This window comes from Pogona vitticeps, chromosome 1 (assembly GCF_051106095.1).
Source record: "Pogona vitticeps strain Pit_001003342236 chromosome 1, PviZW2.1, whole genome shotgun sequence".
In the NCBI taxonomy this organism is placed as follows: domain Eukaryota; kingdom Metazoa; phylum Chordata; class Lepidosauria; order Squamata; family Agamidae; genus Pogona; species Pogona vitticeps.
The window spans coordinates 313,899,150-313,920,494 of record NC_135783.1 but is presented as its reverse complement, the minus strand read 5'-3'; the positions used below and the strand labels follow the sequence as shown (position 1 = coordinate 313,920,494).

General features: G+C 45.4%; 1 protein-coding gene across 2 annotated transcripts in view; it reads right to left on the bottom strand.

The window, feature by feature from the left end:
• The window catches only part of AKAP6 (A-kinase anchoring protein 6), a 335,833-nt gene that overhangs the window by 12,178 nt on the left and 302,310 nt on the right, over positions 1-21,345 (bottom strand). For both annotated transcript variants that reach the window (XM_020788446.3, XM_078392147.1), the window contains one exon: positions 338-3,719. In XM_020788446.3, the coding sequence (XP_020644105.3) occupies positions 381-3,719 (3,339 nt within the window). In that variant the 3' untranslated portion in view covers positions 338-380. The remainder of the gene's footprint in view (positions 1-337; positions 3,720-21,345) is intronic.

Here is a 21,345-nt window from a genome sequence, read left to right as displayed (position 1 = left end):
AATTCCATGTACCATGTTGCCATTTTCAGCTTGGTGAGAAAGCCATGTATTGAATACTTGGTTATCTATACCTGAAAGATAGTATACCAATATATATATATATTTCTGGGATTTTTCTTTTAATATTTTTAATAATTTTAGACCGTGGATAAGTGAATCAGTAGTTACTGATCCTACAGGTAAGGTGATCCTATTGTAGATGCTGTTCTGTGATTAAATTCAAGAGATAATACTATAAAACACCATAAAACTCTTAAAAGATAACACCACATTTTGCTTATTATAGAATTAGATCAGCAATAAGCAATCCTCAGTTCTCTTAACAGTTAGTACCTACCTGTTTATGAAGTAACGTGTGTGTGTCCAGGGAAGGTTACATTCTATCTCTGTGTATTTATGTGGCTTTCTTTGTGAAAATGCAGGTCATTTCCTTCACATGTAAGAGTTTCAGTGTCCTGATGCAAAACATCCTTGTCTGTTAAGTTATCAGACTTTGACTGAATGGCTTCACTTGAGGCCTTTAGAGAGCAAGCAAAATCTCCTTCAGATGTTGCAATCCCAAGTGGTTCTCCTGGTTGATTTTCTTGAGACTTAACCTGGAGAGAATCAAGGAGTGGACATTCATTACTGATGTCCAGATTCAAAGACTTGCTAGCAGACTTGTTGGAATTACCCTGGGTAAGTGAGCTGGAAATGTTTATGTCCATCTCTTCACTTAAGAAAGAAAAGCCACTAAATTCAGCAGATGATTTAGGGTCATCTATTAAATCCAGAGCTTCACACTTTACCTCACTTACTTCAGGTTCTTCTTTAGCAACATACACTTGCTGTTCAACTCTTTCCTCTTCAGGACAGGCTTCAAAAAAACACTCAATGTTTTCTGCAAAATCCAAAGGTACTGGAGTACTGCTCTTTTCTTCAACATATTTAGTAACTTCACCACAGTCACTATCATGAGAAGAGAGTGAGAGGTAAGAATAAAAATCACCTTTTCTAAGTTGGATTGGCCTGTGAGAATGTTCTAGAACCTTTTCCCTAATCTGGGCTAATGAATGTGGAATGGCCGGCTCACTTTCAGGCTGTGTCTTATTCTTCAACGCAGTTGAGGCCATATCAATTATCTCCATCACAAAGTTATGCACCGAGCAATCTTCCCCATTTCTTTTTTCAATAGCAGCAGATTCACAGTTACAGCATGAATTGCTGTTGCTAATGGGTGCATTTTTGTCTGCTTCATTTGACTTCAAAGATGTAGAGCAATCACAGCCATCTCCAGTAATCCCTGTACTGCTTTGTTGATGGTTTGGCACTGGTTCTAATAATGGTGTATCTGGAGCTGGCATACCCTTACTTTTGATATTGGAATCACATTCTGCAAATGCTTTTTTAAGAGAATGGCCATCAGACGGAAGATCATTTTGATAATCTTTCTGACAGCTTGAAATATTTGACAGTTGATACTCTTTAGCATCCAGGTGTGAATCATCTGAACTATCAGTAGATGCTTCACAGACACAACATTCTTTTTCATTTCCTTTACCAAGAAGTGTGCTAATGTTCAGCCCAATGGGTGTGATCTGACCATGTTCTTCTTTGGGACTCTCATGAGTAATTGCCACATTTCCATTCTCCATGTCATCCACCAAGTGATCTTTGGAAACTTTAAAACTATCATTTTTAGTTTGTTTTTCCATCCCTGGCCCATTACTATCTGACAGGTTTTTACGATTGCCATTGTTTTCTGAAAGCTTCCGTATAGAATCATTCAAAAACTTTTCAATGCTCAGTGAATCTTTTGCTTTAGAAGTCTCATCACTTCTTAAATTCTTAGAGCCTTGGATTTCATCATCTTGGTTGCACTTTCTCCTCTCCTTTGTTAGATACAATTTTGGTTTGATCCAAGTATGGAGTTCATTTTTTATGTAGTCAAGTCCTGAAATTAAATTGGTATCTTCATAAATATCCTCATCAGTAGCAATACTGGAATCATCGTCTTCATCTTTAAAGCCCAGCTCTTCCTCAGTCAAGGTGAGCGTAGAACTTGATAGCAAATCACTATCATCTTCATCATCAGTGCAAGCAGAGGTACAGGAAACATTAACAATCATGCTCACGTTGACATCGCTCTCATCAACTATCGACCGATTGAGGTGTTTTCTGAATGATGCATTTGAATCCGGTACTTTATTTCTGTGCAATACAATATCTTCAGAGCACAGAGACAGATCATCACTGCTGCTTAGCTCAGTGAGAGAAGCAGGTGAATCTTCATTGATAGAGGATGCAATATCTAGTGACAACTGGCCAGTGAAAGACATCCTTTGAGAAGTGCTTTGGAGTGTAATATCAGATATGCTGCGCTTTATTTTTTGATCTAAAGGACTTTGGATATTTTCTAATCGATTCAAAAGATCTAACGTCCTTTTACTGAGTTCTCCAACAGAATCACTGCTTCCACTTAGATCTCCAGAGCCATTGCAACTAAAAAGATCTTCATTACTTTTGTAGGGAGTTAGCCAGCTTTCCAAGGAAGCGCTGCGATGAAGACCATCTCCACTTCTAAAGACAGCTGAGCCAAACAAGTCATTTGTCACAGAGATGGAATCTAAAGAAGAGCTATGAGATAAAGTTGAAAACAATTTTACATTTGTTGTCTCACTTAGTTTCTTCAAACCCTCCAAAAACTCACAGCGTTTGGAATCTGCCTCATCAAACTCCGGTGGCAAAGCAAGCTCATTGCTAGAGGCACCTGCCTTTAGTTCTGCAGGCTGACCATCAGATTTTAAGGGCATTTTATCAAAATAAAAGCCATGAAACAAACTACCCTGTTTGTGTGCCTTTTCTGGACTTGATTGTTTCATGATCATTGGTAGCTTGAATTTTGAATCCTGGAGATATGAATAATCTTGAAATGTAAAGACAGTGTGTTTTTCTTCTTGTGGCCCTTCTTTTGAATGCTCAGGGCTATGTGGGGTAATGCTCTCCAAATCTTTTGCTTTGTCAGTGGACTTTAACTTAGAACTGCTTGAGGACTTGTGGTGGTTCTCTTTGTTCTCCTTTTCAGTATCCTGGTTTATCACCTCAGCTTTTATATTCCCTAGCTGGGAACCTGAAATGTTAATTACAGTATTATTCTGCAGCTCATCTGCATCACTTGTAAAGTAAGTTTCAGAACTGTTGGTGGCTTCTGCCTGACTTTCATCGACTGTTTGATTCTGACTTTCAGAATGCCTGCTCACATTTCCACGGTGATACATGTAATTCTGTGGTGTTGCCAAAGTAGTGCTTCCCAGCAGGCCTGGCAAATGTTTGGTAGGTGACAATGAAAATTCTTTATTTGTTTGTTTGCTTGAGCATCTAAAACTGAGGGATTCACATGTCTTTTCCGTAAGAGGTAAGTGATTTCTTCCTGATAATTCAACATCGTGGAGGCTATACACTTGATAGACCTGGGGGCCTGGAGATGCTGTGACTCTTGGGCTATTAAGACCATTTTCAAGAACAGTAGAATTTCCTTCTTGCTTTGGACTGGCATTATCATGTAATTCAGATACAGAATTCAGTCTTGTGTCATCCTGCTTTGGTTCTTGATCAAATTCATTGAATTCCTCATTAATGCTAATTAACTTATTGCTTATATCCATTTCATCCCATTCTAGGGCATCTTCACTTGCGCCATTTAGTTCCATTAAGCCAGGATCGATAACATTCAGGGATTCCTGTTTCAGGGGAAAAACAAACAGCAACAGAATAATTAGTTAACACCATCATTGCATTAGATGACTTGCCTTACTCCCATAATCAAAAGACAATATAAAACCCCCTACTCCATGTAACAACAAGAAAACAAAACAAAACATAATCTGAAACAAATAATGACTCATTTGTATTGGGAAGGAAAATAGACTTATGACTTGTTTTTTAAATAGTGTTAAATAAGTGTTGGATAGCTCAGTGGTTTAACCAAAGGCTGGGAATTCAGTTCCCCATTATACCACCTCGACAGGGGCTGGATTTGATTCATAGGATCCCTTCCAGCTCTGCAGTTTTCTAAGATGATGATAATGATGAATTGCAAGGAATAAAGCAAAAAATGAAACAAAATCTAAACCTATTGGATGGGAGTGGATAGAATATTGGACATAGGAAACCAAGTTCATATCCTTGCTCAGCTGTAAACCTTATGACTATCTTTGGGCCACCAATCAGTGGCAGTGGCTGCTCAACAGGGAAGAGATGGAGGCAGTGACAGATTTTACTTTCTTGGGGTCCATGATCACTGCAGGTAGGGTCAGCAGCCACAAAATTAAAAGACGCCTGCTTCTTGGGAGAAAAGCAATGACAAACCTTGGCAGCATCCTAAAAAGCAGAGACATCACCTTGCCAACAAAAGTCCGAATAGTCAAAGCTATGGCTTTCCCTGTAGTGATGTACGGAAGTGAGAGCTGGACCATAAAGGAGGCTGACCACTGAAGAATTGATGCTTTTGAATTGTGGTGCTGGAGGAGATTCTTGAGAGTCCCCTGGACTTCAAGGAGAACAAACCTATCCATTCTAGAGGAAATCAACCCTGAGTGCTCAGTGGAAGGACAGATCCTGAAGCTGAGGCTCCAATATTTTGGCCATCTCATGAGAAGAGAAGACTCCCTGGAAAAGACCTGATATTGAGAAAGTGTGAAGGCAACAGTAGAAGGGGACAACAGAGGATAAGATGGATGAACAGTGTCACCGAAGCTACCAACATGAATTTGACCCAACTCCAAGAGGCAGTGGAAGACAGGAGGGCCTGGCATGCTCTGGTCCATGGGGTCATGAAGAGTCAGACATGACTTAATGACTAAACAACTACAATCCAGTTGGAGGCTTCACTGAAGTCTAATCCTAAATGGCTTCCCTCTCTAAAACACCACTTCAGAATGTGTTCCAATATGTGTGTTAGTCCAGATAGCAAGTACAGCAGATACATACACACTATATACACCTGTGATAAGCATAAAAACCTCCCAGCAAGAGGTCTCAGCATGAACAAAGTCCCCCAGAAGAACCTGCCAGGAGTAGTGGTTTAATGCTTATGTACTATAAATATTCTTATAGCATTTCCTTTGTGCAGAGTACACTCAGCTGTGCTGAATTTTTTACTTTAAATTCCATTTGTTTGCTTGCTGATAAAGGCAGTATTAATGACTGGTTAGCATGACTAATAAATGAGAGAGACTTTAATTGCGAGAACAATCCATCAGTCTAATCAAATACTACATTAATTTCATATATTGTGTATGCTGACATGACGGCACAAAACTTTTGAATAATTAAGTGAGACTTAAAAAAAAAATCTTTTTGCTGCCCTATAGCATTGTTAGCTATATGATATTTCAAGATGAACCTCTTAATCTCTTTTCAGCTAAATTATGAAAGAAAATATGCACATTCATTTTAATGAAGGGGGGATTTCAAATATTGTATTGCAGAAATTAGAAATGACGCCTATCTAACTTATTTGACCTTCTAATCAGACATTTACAGGAGAATGGATTAGATGGCACACATGATACTTTCTAAGCCTGTGATTCTATCACTTAAATAAAGAGAACTCTGAAGCCTATTACATACAAAGGAACATATTGTTTTAAAAACTCCACATGAGTATCTAAAAGCATCATATTCAGTGACACCCCTTACATTTATTCCATATTTCAAAGTTCACAGTAACTTTTTTTTAATTTTTAATTTTTATTTTTTCTAAATCTCTGGGCTAGGGAACTGACTACAGGTTTTAGGTATATTCTGCAGTGGCAAAATCCAGTCCCCTTGTAACTATTATATAAAATGCTCGTCTCTTTCTGGTTGGGAAGATAACATTGCCACCGTAAATCAGCCTTTGCCTGCTTCATTTACTTGGCACATCGTGCCAGTTCAACAGTAAAACTCACACAATGATGTAACCTCCTCTCATTTATCTTAATTGTGGGCTCACTTATTTCAATCCTTTCTATCACTGCACTGCATAGTTTTACATAGAGCATTGTCTAAAAGAAATATATGCATCCCTTCTGCCTTCACAAAATGAAGCTACTCATTTTCCCAGTGGAGCGGCAGCAGGCATGGTTCATAGCTAGTGGGGCTGCAAAGTGACTCATCATCCTATGGCCAGTTTACTCTCCTGATGATCTCAAGGGGCAATGCAGGATTAACAGGCAAGAGGGAGAGAGGGAAAGAAAGAAAGCTCAAGTAGCATATTTTTCTAAGTACAGAAACACATTCTTTCTGTATCTCTGAAGAAAATTAGACACTGTTTCCCACCTACCCCCATTTCTGTAGTTTGTAATTTTTTTCCTCTGCAAATCAGGTGGCTTTCCAGGAATTTCTGAGGTATTCTTCTGGATCTGGACAGGCCTCAAAAACTCACAGGAAACAAATAAGTTATGTTATAAGAAGATTATCAGAAGCCCAAAGTACCTGACAAATTGTAATTATCTGTTTTTATATAGTAGCAATTTACATGGTTGTTTTGCATGGTTCATGGTTTATCTTATCCTAAAAGCAATCAACTAAGGTAGGTTTAGTTGAAAAGTGATGGTTGGCTATAGAGAAAAGTAACCTTTGTGACTAAAGAGAGATTTGGACCTTTTCCAAGTCCAACACTCCAACTTTATGATTCTATTGTCTTCTTCAGATCAGTGGTGACTATATAAATGATGCCAAGTCTAAAACAAACTGGTAGACAAACAGTGCAATAATTAATGTGCTTAATTTGCATAACATGAAAAAAATACATTATGCAAATTTATATATTATTCAATTTGGATGAATTTGTATAATTATAATTAGCATAATATGCAATTAGGCTATCTGAATGTGGAGAATTGGAATATGGCGGACCTTTCTCCACCTTTATAGGATGTGAAGATCTGATCTATTATTAGTTATTTGTTTTATTTATATGCTGCATTTTTCCCAACAAGGGACCCAAAGCAGCTCACAACATTAAAATTCACACAATTAAAAACACAATAAGTTAAATAGTAAAAGACAAATTAAACAATATATGATTTAAAATTAAATTAAAATATTAAAACATGAACATATGGAAAAGATTAAACTTATCTGCTAATAAGGGGTTCAGGGATTCAGTTGTAATTGTTAAAAGCCTGCCTGAAGAGATGGGTCTTTAGCTTTTTTTGGAAGGATAACAGGGAAGAGGCCATCCTGATCTCCTGAGGGAGAGTGTTCCATAGTCTGGGAGAGAAGGCCCTCTCCTGTGTCCCCATCAGCTGTGCTTGTGCTGGCAATGGGACTGAGAGGAGGGCCTCCTCTGCTGATCCTAATCACTAAGAAGGCGCATATAGGGAGACATGATCCTTCAGGTAGCCTGGACCCAAGCTGTACAAGGCTTTATAGGTAATGACCAGCATTTTGAATTGGGCCTGAAAACGGACTGGGTGCCAGTACAGTTCTTGTAACAGGTGCGTTATATGCTCCCTGTAGCTGACCCCAGTCGGTAGTCTGGCTGCAGAGTTTTTGCACCAGCTGAAGTTTCCAAACCATCTTCAAAGGCAGCCCCACATAGAGCATGTTACAGTAATCCAAATGAGATGTAGCTAAGGCATGTGTCACTGTAGCCAAATCCGACATCTCAAGGAATGGGCGCAGCTGGCACACCAGCTTTAGCTCTGCAACTGCACTCCTGGCCACCACCAAGACCTGGGCATCCAAGCTTAGGGATGAATCCATTAATACACCCAAGCTACGGACCTGTGTTTTCAGGGGGAGTGTAACCTCATCCAGCACAGGTACTATCCCTATTCCCTCATCTGCCTTCCAGATAACCAGGAGTACCTCAGTCTTGTCTGGATTAAGTTTCAATTTCTTTTCCGTCATCCAGCCCATTACTGATGCCAAGCACTGGTTTAGAGTCAAAACAGCTTCCCTAGAATTAGGTGTAAAGGAGAGATAGAGTTGGGTGTCATCCACATAGTGTAGATGTTAAAAGCATGGCTGACAAAGGAGAACCCACAGGCCAATGGCCAGGGCGTTGAGCAGGAGTCACCCAGCACCACCTTCTGAGTTCTCCCCTCTAGGAAGGACTGGAGCCACTCTAAAACGGTGCCTCCAAGTCCCATCCCAGAGAGACAGCCCAGAAAGATACCACGGTTGACAGCATCAAAAGTCACTTAGAGATCCAGCAGACACACTCCCCCTGTCCAGTTCCCAGCATAGGTAATCCACTCTGTCCCTTAGCCAGGCCTGAAACCAGATTGAAATAGATCTAGATAATCTGCTTCTTCCAGGAATCCCTGGAGCTGAGAAACCACCACACGCTCCAGTACCTTGCCTAGGAATGGGATGTTTGAGACTGGTCGGTAGTTATCCAATACACTGGGATTGAGGGAGGGCGTCTTCAGTAGCAGTCTTATTACTGCCTCTTTTAAGCAAGCAGGGATCCTATCCTGCTGCAAGGAGGCATTTACCACTCCCTGTACCCAATCAGCCATTCCTCCTCTGGCTGCCTTTATGAACCAGGAATGGCAGGTGTCCAGGCACACATGTGGTGGCATTCACCTCTCCAAGAATCCTGTCCACATCATCAGGCTGCACCAACTGAAAAGTATCCATTAAAACAGGACAAGCCGGGGCCAAAGTTACATCTACTGGGTCTGTATCAATTACAGCGCCCAAATAAGAGTGGATCCAAGCGACTTTTTCTGCAAAGTGTCGTGCAAATTGTGGAGTGGTCAATATTTTGTTCTTTTGTAGGGGCATGCACTAAGCCCCTGACCACTCGAAACAACTCCGCTGGACCACTTTGTGCAGATTCAATGGCAGCAGCAAAGAACACTTTCTTTGCTGCAGCCACTGCCACGAAATAGGCCTTCAAATGGCCTCTAGCCTGTGTTTGGTCGGATTCACTCTGAGTTTTCTGCCATCGTCACTCTAGTCTCCATCCCACTTGTTTCATCACTGCCAGCTCCCTGGTGAACCAGGGGGCTTGCCTGGCTCTACTTCGTGGGAGAGGACACTTAGGAACTATTGTGTCCACCACCCTGGCAATTTCCCCATTCCAGAGATCAGCCAGAGCTTTGACAGGATCGCCTACTGAGGCAACAGGAAACTCCCCAAGAGCCATCAGAAAACCCCTTGGATCCATCAGTCTCCTGGGGTGGACCATCCTAACAGGTCCTTCACTCCGGTAGAGATTATTATTATTATTATTAGTTTTATTTATTTATTTATCTATATATGTTAATTTTATTTACATTAAGAGTTCCAGGAAGTCTAAACTTCACCAGATAGTGATCTGTCCATGACAACAGAACTACAGAGAGCTCCTTCACACCCAGATCACTATCATCCTGCCTGTCATGAAATACAAGGTCCAGAGTGTGCCCTGCTATATGTGTGGGGGCCAGAAAGCATTCCCGTGGTTCACCAGGGAACTGGCAGTGATGAAACAAGTGTCATGGAGGACACGAAGTTCTGAGCCGCTCCTAATAAGTTGGTCTCAGCGTGGACGTTGAAGTCCCCCCACTACTATCAGCCTAGAGGACTCCAGCATCACCTCTGATACCAACTCAGTCAGCTTAGGACTGTTGACCAGCGGGGTGGAAAGTACACCAACAGAATCCCTATTCTGTCCTGGGCACCCACCTTAATACACACATAAACCCAGAAAACTGTGGGACAAGGCACCTGGCGAGGGGGATGGGATCACAATAGACTGCTGCAACTCCACCTCCCTGCTCCCCCCAGGTCTGTCCAGCTGCTGCCCAGAGAACCCAGGTGGGCAAAGCAGGGAGAAACTAACTCCCCCAGCTTCATCCAGCCAGGTCTCTGTAATACAGGCTGTCTGTAATACAATCTACAATCTGTTTTATTTATTTATTTATTTATTTTAAATATGTTTACCCTGCCCTTCTCTTTTAAAAAAGGCCTTGAGGTGGCTCACATCATTACAGGACAATACTTAAAAGCTAAAAACAGTAAGTATACAAATATTTTAAAAGAATTAAACAAATACCAAACTAAAAATGATAAACAAAGCAACACGTCGTAAACAGATTCAAGGCAACCAGGCATAAAACCTCTCTCAGATAGCCAATCACTAAGGGAAAGCTGAGAATGGTCTTTGTCTGCTTGTGGTGGGACCAAGAGAAAGGCCTCCCCTGATGATCTTAACACCCAAGCACGTTCATAAAGGGAGACATGGTCTTTGAGACAACTTGGATCCAACTCACTGAGGGCTTTATAGGTTAAAGCCAGTACTTTGAACTGAACCAGAGGTCAGTAGAGCTACTATAGCGGGGTGGTGGTGGTGTTATGTGATTCCTGTAATCAGCCCCAGTTAATAATCTGATGGCACTGTTTTGGACCCACTGAAGTTTCTGAACACTTTCCAAAGGCAGCTCCTTGTACAGAATGTTACAATAATCCAGCCAGGATGTAACTAAGGCATGTGTCACTGTGGCCCGATCAGAGCTCTCCAGGAACAGGCGTAGCTGACCCACTAGTTTTAACTTTACAAATACACTCCTAGCCACCACTGAGACTGGGCATCCAGGCTCAGAGATGAATCCAGGAGCATCCCTGAGATGTGCACCTATGTTTGCAGAAGGAGTGTAACTCTCATCCAGCATGGGTTGAATGCCCATTCCTTCTCTGCCTTTCGACTGACCAGGAGCACCTCCGTCTTCTCTGGATTATGCTTCAATTCATTCTCCCTCATCCAGTCCATTACTGACACCAAGCACTGATCTAGAGCTGAAACAGGTTCCACAGGTTTAGATGGAAAGGGAAGCTAGAATTGGGTGTTGTCTGCATGCTGGTGACACTGAACCCCCCAAACTCCAAATAACCTCTTCCAGTGGTTGTAGATGTTAAATAACATGGGGGATGACACAGAACCCAGGGATAAGCCTCTAGGGCAGTGGTCAGGGAACAGGCGTAAATTACCCCAAATGGGGTTAAAATAAAAATCCTGGGGGTAATGAGGACAGTCGTGGCAGGCATTTTATTTCCAATGATCCTGTGTGTAGGTGTCATGTTCCCAGAGTCCAATAAGCCAGTCCTATGTCAGGAATTCAGGGAATGCACAGCCGATATCCAAATATGAAAGCCAACTCACACAACGTAGTCCAGGCTCAGAGTCCAAAGCCAAGGGTCCAGAGAACAAGGTTCAAAGTTGTCAGGAGTGTGGATGCAAGCCAGAGGTTTGACTTGTTGCTTCCACGGACTTTCAGCGGTCTGAGAGCTGCTGATATAGTAAAAACAGCCCTTGAACTGCTGGAAGCCTTTTCATCCTGTCAGAACTCAGGTCTAGTTGATTGGATGTTTCTGCGGGCAGCCTTCAAGCGATCCTCTGACCTTTTTGTCATAAGTCTTCCCCTCAGCCTGGCCCTCAGCCTGTCTACTGGGGGAGGAGAATCTGGAGGCGATTCAGCTGTTTGTATTTCTAATCGCTCAGCATTCTCCTCAGCTACAGTTATCCCTTCAGGTTCCGGATCTTCAGCTGCACTCATGACAGTAAGCGGGTGTTCTGTCACAGGGAGACTGAGCCCAGGCAAGGAACTGCACAGGGCACCCGCCTGCCCTCCTTGCCTCCAAAGTGTGTGTGGGAAGGGAAGCGTACCAGGCCAATTGGACTCTTTGTCTGCCGGATTCCTGGCTGGGGCTCTCCTTCCTGCCTGCATCCACCCACCCAGTGTGCTGGCGAGGAGCCCCCCTTCCCACTCTGCCTCACCTGAGCTTATGGCCAGTGGACTTGCTGGCCCTGTGGTGCCCGCCTCCCCTTGCCAAGGACGCACTTTCCCAGTGGTGTGGTGGCTCCAGACTGGCTGCCTGGGCGGTGGCTGTGTGAGCACAGAGGCGGCGGGGGGGGGGGGGAGTCGGCCGCAGACAGCGAGAGCCAAGGGGGTGGGTAATGTCGACGTATATAAATTTTTTGGGGGGGTTTAAAAGGTAAAAAAGTTCCCTGACCCCTGCTCTAGGGACCAAAGGGTCACATTCTTCATTAGTCAATACTATTTAAATGCTCATCCATTGAATTAAAAAAAGAAAACCTCTTTTTACAGCAAAAGCTGTGGTGTCATCTGCACAAAGAAGTGTTCTAGTATCCTCTTCTACCTTTGACACACAGGATGGATTTTTGTTTGTTTTAATGTGAAAGAGCATGTAAACATTTGGACTTTCACTCCTTATATGAGTTAATAGATGCCCGAAATGTTTGTGCCATGTATTGTTTAGATCCATTTGATCCTGCCCTATGAATCTGTAATTCTTAATTCGAAGTTTAGAAATGGCCACTGAATTAATCCCTTACCTGAATTTTTCCATGGAGGGCCTCAGGTACAAGTGTTTACATCTTTTGAAATTTTAAGAATAAGAAATGCAAAAAGAAAAAGCACTACATTATGAAAACAAGAATGAGTTGATCCCAAAGTATCAGCTAAGCAGGGGTGGACCACACGCAAGCAACAGAATTCATGCATGCCCAGACTTCTGTGGCCCCTTCATACCTTGTCTGGGATTGCATTATCTCCACAGCGCCCCCCCCCCCCCAATATTTATGTTTCTTTAAAATAAAAAAGGCTCAACAATTATATTGTGTCTTTTTAATTTATTAATGTATTTATTTAAAATATTTCACCCAATTTTTACTTAAGGCACCTTATATCATTAAAACATAATATTAAAGCTAAAAACTGAATTATTCAGATATTAAATGAATTAAAAACATTATATTAAAAATGTTCAGGAAAGCATTAATAAAACAGATTTGGAAGCAACAAAATGCAAACCATCTAGTTTTAAAAACCTCTCCTAGTTATTCCGTTACTAAGGAAAACCCTGCCTAGAGAGAAAGGCCTTTGCCTGCTTGCGGAAGGACAGAAATGAGGGGCCCAGAGTCTGGAAGCAGCAGCAGGCATGGGGGTAATTCTATCATGTTTTGAGCCCCCCCCCCCGGTTCTTTGCCACCAACTTGAGAAGGCTCTGGAATGTACAATGGTAGTGTGCAGGTAGAAAAAAGGACAAGAAATTGGGGCAGATCTCAGGGACAGGTGTAGCCCTCCAATGTTCAGGGATCAGTGTGTGTGTGGTCTCCAGATATCTGAAAGGTGCTGGAGGCATATTGTATAAGTCAGGGGTCAGGGAACTTTTTTACCTTTTACCCCCTAAAAACTTTATATACGCCGACATTACCCCCTTGATTTGAAAGGAAGGATCTCAATCACACATGACCAGTTGAGTGCCGCTGCCGAAGCCTCACTGCCCGGTCCGCTGCCGCCTGGCAGGGCCGCACTCAGTCCTTGGCCCTGCGGGGGCGGCTCCCCTCTCCACCAGCGGGTGGCTCCTGGCGGCCATCAAAGAGCAGCAGTTGGCTTGCCCTCCGGGGGCACCCAACACTACCTCCTGCTCCGGCTCCAGTGGCTGCTCGCCGGGGTGGCCACACGCCTCACTGTCGAAGCACCGCGGCAGCACGGAGAACAAGAAGCTCTTCCAGGCCCAGCCGACCAGCACAGAGGCGCCGTCGAAGGAAGGGGGCGATCAGGGTGCTGAGCCCCCCCTTCCCGGGCAGAAGAGGAGGAGGAGCGAAGGATTTTCATTTTTACCCCATTTGGGGTAATTTACCCCTGTTCTCTGACCACTGGTATAAGTTAAGCAAGACTAAGTCTGATAAGTAGGAAACCGTGTGGATTTCTTTGCTGCACAGGAATCCTATGACATCTGCTCACAGAAGGGATGCTTACTGTACTTACTAATGGAAGAAAGATATTTCTCCCCGACAGCAGATCTTAGCCCCCTGAAAATATGTTTTGTTATGTTGGGGTATCTTCCAGAACAGTCCTAAATGTGATATAGGCAGATGGCCTGCAACTAGAATGCAAAATTCCCTCTTCCACTAGCGTGAATTTTCAGCAGACCAATGATCCCTCTATACAGCTCAAAAGCTGGTTGGATAGGTCAAGCTCAGTGGTTTAAGTATCTGGCTGCAGAGTGAGAGGTTAGAAGTTCAAATCCCCACTGTGGCTCCTGTGAGTAGGGCCAGCCTGTGTGGCTTTAGGCAAGCTGCACAGTCCCGGTGCACCCCCAGAAGAAGGAAATTGGTAAGCTACTTCTGAGTATTCTAAATCCTGAAAAAAGTCACCATAAGTCAGAATTGTCTTGATGTTACATGATAATTAATAATACTCCAAACACTGTAAAGGCTCCATGAGGCAAAGTATCTGAAGGAAGGGATTACGATCCACAAAAGTGTGCACTAAAATAAATTTACGAGTTTCAAAGGTATTGTAATACTTTTTGCTCTTTGTTTGTTGTTACCAGAACAGATTAACACAACTACCACTTTGAAATATGAAGAAAAGTGAAATATAAATGTAGTACATTAGCTATTGAAGAGACACAGACATGTGGTTAATTTTTTTGCCTCCAGTAAATTATTACGAAAGTCAAGTTATAGTTCTTAGCGTGTCCTTTGTAACATCTGCTGCAGTCCTTCATGTAATGCACATATGTTGAGGGCAGTTAACAAAGACAAAGAAAATATTGGCAATTGTAAGAATGACCTTTCCTTTCCCCTACAGTACAATCGCTCCAAGTAGATGAACTGTTCTGGGAAAAAACAAGCAAAGAAGGAAGCAATAGAAAAGCTCTTCCCCACCTCCATGAATGCATGAGCCATGATTAGAAACAGACATGATTTTGTCTTTTGAAAAATGCCGCAATGCCAGCTACTTCTTCTGAGCGAAGTGCCTATTTCACCTCTGCTTTCCTCGTGTTCATGTTCTAAATGATACTCCCTGTATTACAGCCACACAGAGAACCATTTTCTTTGTGGAACACCTACATCTCATTATTAATCAGCAGCAACTCAGAAAAAAAGTTTCACACTGCAACATTTCTGCATCCCCAACTCTGTATAAACTCTGTACTGTTCCAGAGTTCTCTCGAGGAAAGGATAATTAAAGTCATATACTTACGGCAATTAAAGTTAAAGCAGAAGCTAATTAGCAATGTTATGTTTATTTTTAAAAAGAAAATAAAGACCTAAGAACCATGTTACATTTCTTAAAATGTAACATATGCATTCTACCTATACCTCTGGTGCACCACTTTCCTCAGGTGTGCAGTTATACAGCCTTTTGTAGGACTGGCAGGTAGGAAATGCTTCAGAAAAATGGATCTTAATCTTTGGTATTTTATGTTCCACAAATCAGTGAAAAGGACCTGAATTCCTCCATGTGATAAATTGAAAGTCCATTTTTTCCCATGGAGGGCATTTATATGTTTACAAGCATTGTTTTATTATACTTATCATTTATGGTAATGTGATAGATGGAGGAAACAGAGGATTAGGGGAAACATCCACTGTACAAGGTTGCTCGTCGTTGTTTAGTCGTTTAGTCATGTCTGACTCTTCATGACCCCATGGACCAGAGCACGCCAGGCCCTCCTATCTTCCACTGCCTCCCGGAGTTATGTCAAATTCATTCTGGTAGCTTCGATGACACTGTCCAACCATCTCATCCTCTGTCGTCCCCTTCTCCTCTTGCCTTCACACTTTCCTAGCATCAAGGTCTTTTCCAAGGAGCCTTATCTACTCATGAGATGGCCAAAGTATTGGAGCCTCAGCCTCAGGATCTGTCCTTCCAGTGAGCACTCAGGGTTGATTTCCTTCAAAATGGATAGATTTGTTCTCTTTGACATCCAGGGGACTCTCAAGAGTCTCTTCCAGCACCACAATTCAAAAGCATCAATTCTTCAGCGGTCAGCCCTCTTTATGGTCCAACTCTCACTTCCATACATCGCTACAGGGAAAAAGAAAGGTTACTTACCTGTAACGATGGTTCTTCAAGTGGTCATTCTGTGAATTCACACAAAGGGTTAATACCAGCGCCAGCGTTGGGCCTCTCGGAACGTTTTCTAGCTGCAAGAGAAAAGTAACAATGTTTAGGACTACCCCTACTGCGCACGCCCAGCCTAACCGTCCCTCAGTTCCATTTGTCCGCCATAGGCCCTCGAGTCATAGAGATGCCAGTGACAGACAGACAGAGGGGAGGCCGGGCGGGATTGTGTGAATTCACAGAATGACCACTTGAAGAACCATCGTTACAGGTAAGTAACCTTTCTTTCTTCATCGTGGTCTTCTGTGAATGCACACAAAGGGTGATTAGCACGCTTACTAACCGGATGGTGGGCTGTCACTGAAGAGCCGATGCTAGCACTGCCCTCCCGAATCTGGTTTCCTCTCTTGCCCTCACGTCCAATCTGTAGTGGGTTATGAAGGTAGAGGCATTGGACCAGGTAGCGGACCGGCAGATGTCGGGCAGGTCAACGCCACGGAGTAAGGCAGTCGATGAGGCCACAGCCCTGGTGGAATGGGCTTTAAGTCCCTCTGGAGGATCTCTGTGGTTGAGCTCGTAGGCAAGGGCGATGGTAGATACGAGCCACCGAGAGAGCGTGGACGGCGAGGCCGGGCAGCCCTTCTTTGGGCCAAAGTAACAAAGAAAGAGTCTGTTGGCCAGGCGAAAGTCCTTGGTCCTGGACACATAAAAAGCTAAGGACCGTCGAACATCGAGCATGTGGAGCATGCGTTCAACATCAGTAGTCGGAGACGGAAACAAAGTTGGCAGAATAAGTGGTTGATTGACGTGGAAGTCGGAGACCACCTTCGGAAGAAAAGACACGTCCAGGTAAAGCATAACCTTGTCCTTAAAGAATTGAAGAAAGGGTTGATCATGACGGAGAGCTGCCAACTCGCTAGCTCGACGAGCAGAGGTGATAGCCACTAGGAACAGCGTTTTCAAAGAAAGCAGCTTGAGGTCACAGGTAGCCATGGGTTCAAATGGGGGTCTGGATAGGGCATGCAGAACTAAGTGAAGGGACCACTGTGGGAGTGGAGGACGAACGGGAGGTCGGAGGTTAGAGAGACCCTTCAAGAACATCCTGACGGTAGGATGGGAGAAAAGGCGGGAAGAGGGAGAAGCTCTGGGCTGGAAGAAGACAACCGCAGCAAGGTACACCTTGATAGTAGAGATAGACAGGTGGAAATCAAACAGGTAACGGAGATACTGTAGAAGCGTAGAAAGAGATACAGGGGAGGAGACGAGATCCCTCTGCTGGGTAAATTTCAAAAAACTTTTCCACTTGTAGGCATACAAGCGAGACGTGGAGGGCTTGATGGCGTTGGTCAAGACCTCTTGGATTTCTGGACGATCCTCCACGCCGTCAGATGGAGCGTGTCGAGGTCGGGGTGAAGGACTTTGCCTGCTTCCTGGGTCAGCAGGTCCGGCCACAACGGAAGGGTTACGGAGTCCACAGCCATGCTGACTAGAGTGGGGAACCACACTTGGCGAGGCCAAAAAGGTGCAATGAAAATGGCCGGAGTCATTGAACGTTGGAGTTTGATCAGGGACCTCTGTATCAACGGAATCGGTGGAAATATGTACAAGAGACCCTGGTTCCATGGGATCATGAATGCGTCGCCGAGCGAGTGGAGACCGAGACCTGCCCGGGACGCGTACCGGAAGCATTTCGCGTTGTGAGGGGATGCGAACAAGTCCAGCACTGGGGTCCCCCATTGGCGGCAAAGGTCCTGGAAGACCAGAGGGTTCAACTCCCATTCGTGTGTTTGATGTTGAAGCCTGCTCAGAGTGTCCGCAACTGTGTTGTCCTCTGTGGCTACATGGATGGCCACCGGGTAGATATGATGACAGTAACACCACTCCCAAAGGAGGATGGAGAGATACAGGAGAGAGGGAGAGCGGGTTCCTCCCTGCTTGTTGACATAGTGCATTGTGGTAGTGTTGTCCGTCACCAGCTGAACTCCGCGGCCGTGTAGCAGAGGAAGGAAGGATCTGAAGGCCTTGATAACTGCAAGCAGCTCCAGGTGATTGATGTGGAGCCTGGTTTCCTGTGGTGTCCAGAGGGCATGAATGGTGTGACGGCCGCAGTGCGCCCCCCAGCCGGACGGACTGGCGTCCGTTGTGACCTGAACGGTGAGACGGAGTGGACGAAAGGGCCGGCCAACCGTGAGGTGGGGTGTGTACATCCACCACTGGAGCTGTTTGGCGAGCTCCGGGGTGACACGAAGGCGCTTCCTCTGGCTGTCCATCATAGGGTCGAAAAGGGCGAGGAACCATGATTGGAGCGACCGGAGCTTGAGGCGAGCGTGAGCTAGCGCCGGTGTTGTAGAAGACATCAGGCCGAGAAGGTGTTGGACGTGATGGGCTGTCACCCGAGCACGGGGAAGAAATTTCCTGATGGCTCGTTGAATCTTGCGTATCCTCTCTGGGGGGAGAAAAACTCGACCCTTTACGGCGTCCAAACAGACCCCTATGTACTGAACTGTTTTGGAGGGAATGAGCTGAGACTTCTGTTTGTTGACAGTGAGACCGAGATTGTGAAGGAGATACAGGATAAATTTTGTGTCTTTCAGAGATCGGCTTCGTGAGGTGGAGACTACGAGCCAATCGTCCAGGTAAGGGTAAACGTGGATGCCCCTGAGACGAAGGTAAGCTGCCACTGGGGCCATGACCTTGGTGAAGGTCCGGGGAGCTGTGGACAGGCCGAATGGCAGGGCCTGGAATTCGTAGATTGTGCCCTGAAAGATGAACCGAAGAAACTTGCGGTGGTCGGGGTGGATAGTGACGTGAAAGTATGCGTCCTTTAGATCTATGAGGACGAACCAGTTGTTTTTCTTTAGCAGGTGCATGATGGACTCCAAGGTGAGCATCCGAAACCGTCTGGGTCGCAGGTAAGTGTTTAGGAGTCTTAGATCGAGGATGGGCCTTATGCCTCCTCCTCTTTTTGAGACAGCAAAGTAGCGGGAGTAAAAACCGCAGTGTATGTCGCGGGGTGGTACTGTAGAGATGGCATCTTTTTGTAAGAGAGATAATATTTCTTCCTCGAGCGAGGAGTCGAATGGAGAATGATTTATGAAACCGAGCGGAGGAGATCTTATAAATTCCAGCTGGTAACCGTGCTGAATAATTTTTAGAGCCCAAGCGTCGGTTGTGATGGTAGACCAGTTGTGAAGAAACGGTTGAAGACGGGTGGCAGGTGGTGAACGGGTAAAAATGGGGGGCCGAAAGTCAAAGATACTGTTTTTGTTTCCTGCCGGGTGGCTTAAAGGGTTGACGGCGATGGGGCGGACGAGGCCGGTATCCCTGATAGCCCTGGACAGAAGAAGAGGACTGGCCAGAGCGCTGCTGAGGTAGGTGTTTGTAAGGACGGTACTGTTGAGAAGATTGATACTGACCATAAGATTTACGCCATTGGGGGCGTCGCTGTCTAGATTGAGTCTGAACAGAGTAGGACTTGGCAGTCCTCTTAGCCTTGTGAAGGTCTTCTAAATGGGAGTCGGTCTTTTCGTTGAACAGCCCGGTAGCGTCAAAGGCGAGGCTCTCAACCTTTGACTTGACATCTTCCATTATGTCTGCAGAACGGAGCCAAGCGTGGCGCCGGATAGAGATGGCAGACATGAGAACTCTGGCAGAGATCTCTGCTGCATGTCTGATGGAAAGACGTTCATACTTGGATACCGTCTGAGCTTCCTCATATGAGTTAAGGAAAGCTTGCCGGGTGTCTTCAGGTATCATTTTCAATCCTGGCAAAAGCTTGAGCCATAACTGTTTGTGATAAGCCCCCAGAACAGTTTGATAATTTATGACTCGAAGTAGCAAGGTGACAAGGGAGTAGATTTTCCTGCCGATGAGTTCCAGCTTTTTACCCTCCTTGTCAACTGGAGTAACGTGGGCCTTGGCCGAAGGCCTTGAACAGCTTGTTTCAACAATGAGTGAGTTTGGAATGGGATGCTTGAGTAAAAAGTGAGTGTCAGCCCCATGAATCTTGTAGAAGTGCTCTGTGCGACGAGGGACATTAGGTGTAGTCGCAGGCTGAGCCCAGAACTCCTTAATGGCTTCCATAACTACAGGCACAAAGGCTATGCTAGGGGGAGCGGTACTGTCCTTCTTGATGTCCCCGAAGAACAAGTCCTCACCCGGAGGCGAAGGGAGATTCAAGTCCAGTTTCAGTGTCTTGGCAAGTCTGGACATCATCTGAGAGTAGGAAGAAAAATCCTCAGATGGAGAAGGGGCGTGAGGATCACCCGTATCTGAAAGCACCAGATCACCCGGAGGTAAATCGTGTGGTGGCAAGGGTGGGGGTTGTTCCTGGTCGGAGTCAGAAGACTGCTCCGTGGACACCTCATCTGGATCAGAGGAGAAGACATCCCTCTTCTTTTTTGGAGGGGGTTTCTCGATGCCGACCGGCGCTGTCGGGGGTCGAACCGGGACCGCGGTCGGCGCCGAGGTGGAAGGAACCGGTTGCGGTGGAGGGGCAACCGGTATCGTAGGAGGCTGGTCCCCGACTCGAATAGCCCGGCGTCGGCGTCGAGGTCGGTTCGACTCCGAAGAAGAAGACAAATATATGTACCGGATCTTTTTGCGGTACCGGTCTCGAGATGCGGACGTCGAAGACGAAGAAAGAGACCTCGAACGGTCGCGTCGACGTCGATGGCGCTTACGACGCTTAGGGCGGTCGGAATCCGCCGAGCAGGAAGAAGAGGATCGACGTCGATGCTTGCTACGACGTCGATGGGAGCGGTGCTTCTTCTTAGAGCGTTTGCGCTTAGAGGATTTCGAGTCCGAACGATCGCCAGAGTCGGACTGAGTGGAAGCTCGATGTCTCTTCTTCGACCGTTTCCGTCGAGGAGACTTCGACCTCGAGCGGCCGGAGGAAGGGGACCGGCTCGGGGAGTGATGCTTCTCCGTGCGAGAACGTTTGCCTCGAGGGGATTTCGACCTCGAACGCACAGGTGATCGAGGTACCTTCTCTCGAGGAGATCTCGAGTCCGAGTGTACGGACGAGATCGACACGGGAGGCGACCCCTGGCCCGCAGGAAAAGGGCTATGTGGGGCAGAAGCGAGACCAGTAGTGACACCGACTAACTGGCTCGGCGTCGGGGAAGACATCCCCGATGGTGGTATCACTTCAGTACGTCAAACCGGAGGAGGAGCAGGTGCCTCGGACGAGGCCTCAAAGCGTCTCGACAACTCCTCGAGAATCGGTGATGGAATGGAACCCGAGCTCGGAGAAAGTCGAATGGATGTCATTTTAAGCTGGGCGGCCGCCTTAGCTTTGGATGACTTCGACGGCTTAGTTTTCGGAGCCGGAGGCTCGGGGTTCGAAGCAGGAGCGGCCGATTTCGACGACGCGGATTTCTTCGACATTTTGGAAACTTTAGAGACGACCGACTGAACAGGAGCTGCTCGAGAAGTGGAAGCCATTTCCCCTTCCGAGGGCGCCGTGGAAGACAACGTTGACTCCCACAGATGAAGTTTAAGGCGC